At 39.9% G+C, this 6,822-nt stretch overlaps 1 protein-coding gene across 1 annotated transcript in view; it reads left to right on the top strand.

Annotated features, from left to right (window-relative positions):
- Positions 1 to 254: 254 nt before the first annotated feature.
- Positions 255 to 6,822, top strand: part of TH (tyrosine hydroxylase) — a 32,556-nt gene continuing 25,988 nt past the window's right edge. The window contains exon 1 of the mRNA XM_050953706.1: positions 255 to 349. Coding sequence (XP_050809663.1) covers positions 260 to 349 — 90 coding nt within the window. The 5' untranslated portion in view covers positions 255 to 259. The remainder of the gene's footprint in view (positions 350 to 6,822) is intronic.

Raw genomic sequence — 6,822 nt, 5'->3', positions numbered from 1 at the left:
TGCAGGAGGAGGAGGGCGGATGGCTGGTTTGCAGAGGCAGGGTGTCTGCAATCTTTGTAGCAATTAGATTTAATGGGACAGAAGCGTTTTTCTCCTCCACATCCCCTCCTCCTCCTCTTCTCTCCCCCTCAGGCTAAAGGGAGGGAGGTGGGGAAGGGGAGGCGAGGGGGATGTGAAAGGGTCTTTGACGTCAGACCTGCCCTATAAAAGCCTGGCAAGGAGAGGCAAAGCTGAGAGCAGAGCCAGTACGACAGCAAGGATGCCAACCCCCAACTCCTCCACTTCTTCAGCCAAAGGCTTCCGCAGGGCGGTGTCAGAGCTGGACTCCAAGCAAGCCGAGGCCATCATGGTAAGAACCCTCCCACCCTACCACCACCATCCAGTAATCTCCAGAATGGCTAAAGCTGCACAAGGGACTGTAACTATAGCTAGATGGACTAACAAAATGACTTTATTTCTAAAGCATCACTGCACCCAGGCATCTAGGCACTCAGGGTTGGCAAATCATAAATAAAATCCAGCCTAAATCATTCATGCACACAAACTAATACACAATAAATATAAATATCAGAAAACAAATAATCCTAATAATATAATAAAACCATCCTCTTAAATTGGAATGACCAATAGAGCGAAAACAAGGTTAACAAGGAATCCCCAGGGTAAAAATGCACTTTGAAAATCTATATACTCTCTAGGTTTTAAGTTTACGGCACTAAGCCAAAAAGCGTTCTTCTTTGCCAGTTGAATGAAAACAGATGTATGTCTTTTTTCCAGTGAAGCTACAAGGTGGTGGGAATTCAGGCAAACTTGCTAACTGTTCCTATGTAATTACTGCAGGGTCTGCTTCCACCCACAGAGATTTAGGACCATCCGCTCAGTGTGTGGAACAATCCCACATGCAATATAACTATAAGTGAGGGGAAAACAATACTTCATGCTGAGTCTTAAACTACCTTTAAAATGTGAATCCAGTCCAGATGAGTTTCAGATACACCGATTCAGTTGGCCTGGCACTAGGGACATGCAGGGCGTTTTAGTTAAAAACAGTTTTGTCCTTTAGTGCCAACTGATGTCCCTAGGAGACATTAAAGCCAATGAGATGATAAGACATGCAGCATCCTGTCAGATCAAACCTTTAATGCATAGTTTGTCCCTTTTTGTGGCAGTCTCCCTCTCTGCTAGATGGCTGACTGTTACAGTAGGCAATCAGCTGTCTGGAACAACTTCCAAATGCCCCACAGTTAGGGCACTATAGGATTTCAAGTGATAGCTTTGATTAGCACCTGCATTTGGCAAACTCAATGTAGTGCCTTATGTAGTTTGTCCCAAATACCAGTAGGTAGGTGATTGTAAAGTTTTTTTAAATGGATCTTACTGTGTGCAAAGAGTACGTACTGAAAATCGAGATTTCACATAAGTTTAGAGTTTGTCTATACTGTAGCATATATATGTGTTTTAAATATCCTTCAGCTTTTCCTAGCAGTTACTGTTCAGCCTTTTTCCCTAGCCGAGTCACATGAGAGCTTCGCCACAAAATTCACCCCCTAAATTAAAGCTCCCCTCTTTCCTACCACTTTCCAGAACCACAGATATGAGACATGGATAGAAAGGACATTTCCAGAATCACCGATATTTGACATGGAAAGAAAAGAGAGATGAGGTCATCTAATCCAATTGTTGTTTAATATTGTGTGTAAAACTGGATTTGACTTCTGATATATTATTTGCAGGGGATGGAACTTTCCATTCTCTGCTCTCTGTATTTTGCTGACCCACTCTTGCCTCCGCACTCTGCAGTGCTGTGTATTTTGTAAAATCAACTACTGTGCAAACAAGAAAAAAGTTTCCCAGACACTGTGGCATGCTAGGAAAGAAGGGAAGGAGAGTTAGGAAATGAAGAGGTAAGCATGATTTCTGCACTATGCAATCATAGAAAACCATGGGAATTTCCACATCTCACTTTGGCATTTTCCGACTGGCACATAGTGAATGACAAGGTAGTTAACTGTTAGAACCCGTTAAGTAGAGATGCAACTTGTTCCAGCAAAAGAGTGCTTGGGCGGGCATATAGTGAACTCTTAGAACACTGGCACTTTCCAGAATGCCAGTCAAATGAACACCCCTCTGTCTAAGGTAACAGCAGGAGATGACAATGAAGGGGCGTTTATTTGATCCTGTTATACAATTCATATGAGTATTTAGTCTTTAAATGACAAATGTGACATTGAATGGTCTTATTTATCAGGTGTATTAGTGATAGCAATACTGTCTCTTTCATGGCACCCTGGGAAGAGAGTTTAGAAAAGCTCAGAATGAAATTGTGTTCGATTGTCACCTTTTGTCCCTTTTAGTATATCTCTCCCTCCACCCAAATGCTCATTTAAAAATTGAGCTGGACTGCTTGGGGGGAGCACTTTAAGTACTGTTTTGCCAAAGCTGCTGCTCCTGGATTATGGTAGCCCACTCCCCCCACAAGCACCTTTTTCACTCCACTTTCGGCACTGAGAAGCTTATATCAGACATCAAATTATTTCAAAACACAGTTGCCTTCGAAGGGAAGGGGACTTGGAAAAGCTCAGAACGAAATTGTTAGGCTTTAATAACAGATGGCAAATCTGAAATGCACATTTAAGACTCTGTCTTTCCTTTTTTAGTTTATCCTTTTTACTGCACCTTTAGCGGAAGGTTTCCACGTTACCATTATTCATTAATCAGATTTATATCAACTGAGGCTCAGCCTCTGCATTTCTGCTATGTATTGAGTGTGGCTCAGATTTTCAAAGCTATTTCAATGTTGCTGTGCCTAGCATCGCAACATGTTACTGATTTAGGAATCTAAATCTCTTTTTCAAAAGGGATTTAGGTACTTAAGAGTCTAAATCTCAGAGCCAACTGATGAATTTAGACTCCTAAGTGCCTAAATCCCTTTTGAAAGTGAGATTTAGATTCCTTAATCATTTTAAGTGTTGTGATGCTGACCGAAGCAACATCTATATAGTTTTAAAAATCTGGACCTGTATGTCTAGGACAAGCTGTCATCTTGTTTCAGTGTTTTAAAATCCTGACAGTGATCTGTTCCCTGTCCCACATACTCACTCTGTTCTAAAGGAGCTGTTGCATCTCCTTTATTATGATGATGATCATGCACCAGGACCCTACTGTGCTTGGCACTGTACAAAACAGAACGAAAAGACAGTGCTGGTCTCAAAGTATTGAGGATCTAAGCCTTGTCTACACTAAAAAGGGTTTGACGGTATAACTGTACCATCAAACTATCTTACAGGAGATGCAGCTTATACCAGAAAAAAAGTGCTTTTGCTAATATTGTTTGTATCAGTTCCTGAACAAAATAAGCTAAACTGGCAAAAGGAAATAATGACACAATATTGGTAGGTTATGCTAGGCTGTAGTAAATGTTCTTAACAAGTAAAATCCTCTCTGTTTCCTAGATTCTTGAAAATTATAAGCAGGGAGAAAGCTAAATTGCTGTGGTTACTCAAACTCAGAAGGCCATACTCTGGCATCCTTATTCACACCAAGTAATCCCGCTGAGTTGCCACAATTTTAAAGGGGCTGTTGGAGGAGTAAAGTACCACAAACTGTCAATCATGGATTCACAATCTAGTCCAGAAGAAGCAACCTGATGCTTAACAGAACAAAAGTAATGTTTTTACTGTAGTTAGAATTCTAAAATACATGAGATGAACTAATCTGCAAGGTGAATCAAAACATATCTTTCAACGTCTTCTAAAAAAAACAAGCATTAATGGGAGAACAGTCAGTGTGGAAAGAGGAATCAATTTTGTTTGTTTTTTTCAATTTTGCAATTGGTAATGAAAACTCTCTGCAATTGTACTGAGTTATAACTTAAGCCCTTTGGGAGTAAATAACATTCTAAAAAAATAGCAAAGAGGAGGGTAAAGAGAGAGAGACCAGCATGATGGAAAGCTAGCAAACAGACAATAGAGTAAGCTGTGGAGATGGCAGGCAAATATTACCTCCCCCAGACCCTCCCAAACAAAATCCGGTATCTTGTTAACTTACCCAGATATAGTAGGTGACTGCCTGCCAGGTGCTAGGATGATCCTACAGTTCTTTCTAGTAGCCAGATGTAAAGGAGGAAGGGAAACAAAAAACTGATTCCCTTTCGATCCAGTGCAGTCTGCTGCACATCCGTAAAGCCAGCCTTAATCATGCAGAGGAGGAGGTGTCATGTAGTAAGTTTTATCAAATCTGTGTGTCGATGTCTAATTATGTTGGGGACTGACCGCCAGCATAACTCACCGAATGGAAGCAACTTGTGTCAAGTGGATGTTTATCAATGATCTGATCTGCTTATTCTATTCTGATTTTCATACAACACATGATCATGTTTTCAGAGCCCTTTCCAGTTGTCCATTAGACTCTATGATTTATATCTGTCATGCACGGTTCTTTCCTTCTTTTTCTTTTTCTCTACTAAGCCAAAGCTAAAGTCTATTGAACTTCAGGACACAGGGCAAGATGCATCTTTCTGTTAAAGCATTGCTTGACGTGGACCATTGAGGAGGCGATTTGTTACAGATGGTGGGTGTTGCACGGGGTGTTTGTTCCATCTATCATGGGAAGTTTAAATTAATTTAATTAACTTTAAGCACTTCTGATGGGATTTAAACCCATGCTTAACTGCTTCCTAAATGGGGATGCTTTCTTCAGTTGAGACCTAATATATTTATTAAATGAGTTTTCTGTTTGGACATGGACACATGTCCTCCATACCCATTGTGGACCTGATCATGCACATAACCAGTGATTATTTGTTCAAACGTGTGTGTTTTATACTGCAAGGAACAAATGTGTGACAAGCTTCAAATATCATGCTATAAGGGAATCTATAATAAAAAGTACTGGGGGTAGGTGCATGGATTGGTGTATAAAAATATGCGACACAGAAAACTATATAAGTGCTTGTGTTTAAAATATCAGAGGGGGTAGCTCTGTTAGTCTGGATCTGTAAAAAGCAACAAAGAGTCCTGTGGCACCTTATAGACTAACAGACGTATTGGAGCATAAGCTTTCATGGGTGAATACTCATTTCGTAACATGAATATGTTTAAAATGTGAGAGAAAAGTTTTGAGACTGGCTGCATACAAGATGCACGAATGACTTTAAAAGAAAATACACTTGGGTAAGTGGAGGAAATTAAAAATACAAAAAAAAGGTGAATGGTTGAGCTGGTTTAAATTTTGTAGAATTTTTTTTTTAATTTTTCCTCAAAACCTTTTGGAAGAGTTATGGACATTTTTGAAATATTTTCAATGGAAACTAACTGAAAAATGTAGCCATCTGGGTTTTAGTCTCTTGGTGTTAGTCTTCTCTGTGTTTCTTCGTAAGTCATGTCTTCTTTTTGTCATGCTCAGTTTTCATCATTCATCATCAGGTTTGGGGGAGTGGTTAGGATGAGTTATACGGTAGGATTCTTTTGACAGTTTTAAAGGGTTTTTTTGTTTGAATTTTGAAAACTTCCGATTGTGATGTAGAAAATGTTCAATTTTTTGAAGGAAAAAACCACAGGTTATCAATGAGAAAGAAAATTTCTCTATTATGAAAGCAAATGGAAGGTCAATGCTTTGAAAATTGTTAAGAACCCTTTTTTCAACAGGTGAGTGAGGTTTGCACCTAGCTCTACTAATTAAATAAAGGCATTTGAGTAGGTGGGGAGAAAAAGGAAGTGAGAGATTTTATAAAGCTTTAAAACCAGACTTTAGTATTACCACCCGCCTAAGGAAGCTCACATATACCCAGCTGTAGAGGAGCAAAATATTCACTGACTGTTTATTGTACACAGGACTAATCTCTACTAGTCCTCCTGTTGGCATATTCAACACATCTGAAGAACTATGGGTGGGCAAACTTCAAAAAGTTCAGAGATTTTTCAGTACAAGAGGAAAGAAGGGCTTGTGTTTGAGGTCCTGAGTTGGGACTCAGAAGAACTGGTTTCAGTTCCTGCTCTGTGACACATTTCCTGTGCAAATTTGGGCAAGCTACTTAAGCTCTCTGTGCCTCAGTTCCGTATCTCTAAAATAGGGATAATATTTCACTTCTCCCAATCTTTGTCTGCCTTGTCCATCTAGATTGGAAGCTTTTATAAGGTAGGGATTTTCTTACTGTGCTTTTAAAATGTCTAGCGCAATTGGGTCCTGAGCTGAATTGGAGCCTGAATGTGCTACTGTCATACAAATAAAAGTTTCCATTTGGAAAAGCACCCAAAAGTTTGGGTTATTGTCGCCATCTTATCTGAACTAGACAAACCTCTTATGCCTGCAAACCTGGGCTGGGAACAGGTTTTCTCAAGAGCTCACAATTCTTCCTGTTTCCAGCCTGGCCAGAACAGCTGAAACAACTTTTCTTCTTTTATTCTTCCCCGCAATCAGGGAGCACAAAAATAAAGAGCATTTCAAATGTGGGGTGAAGATTCAGTTTGGTTTTATTTTGTTGCTTAGCCTATTTGTACTCTTTTGCCAAGTCTTGCCCAGGGAAGGAGGTATATTACCAGCAGTGTGCTGAGGCCAGGTTGACTAGTCGTGGCTGGGATGGATTTACAGCTTTTTCGGTTAGACCAAACAAAACATCACGAATATATGATCCCATAATGAGCAGTAGACACAAGCTTGGTGGGAGTTTACAGATGGACCATCTCGCTCTCTTATAATCCAGTTAGGGCCATTTCAGATGGATTTGAAACTATTATTTCTGATAAGAGTGGTTTAAAAAAAAAAAAAAGACAACCAAGGGAGCCTATAAAAGATGCTATTTGCAGGACAAAAACCTCCACAGAC

This window comes from Gopherus flavomarginatus, chromosome 5 (genome assembly GCF_025201925.1).
Source record: "Gopherus flavomarginatus isolate rGopFla2 chromosome 5, rGopFla2.mat.asm, whole genome shotgun sequence".
NCBI lineage: Eukaryota > Metazoa > Chordata > Testudines > Testudinidae > Gopherus > Gopherus flavomarginatus.
Note: the sequence above shows the minus strand (reverse complement) of the source record. Positions and strands in the feature narration are given on the sequence as shown.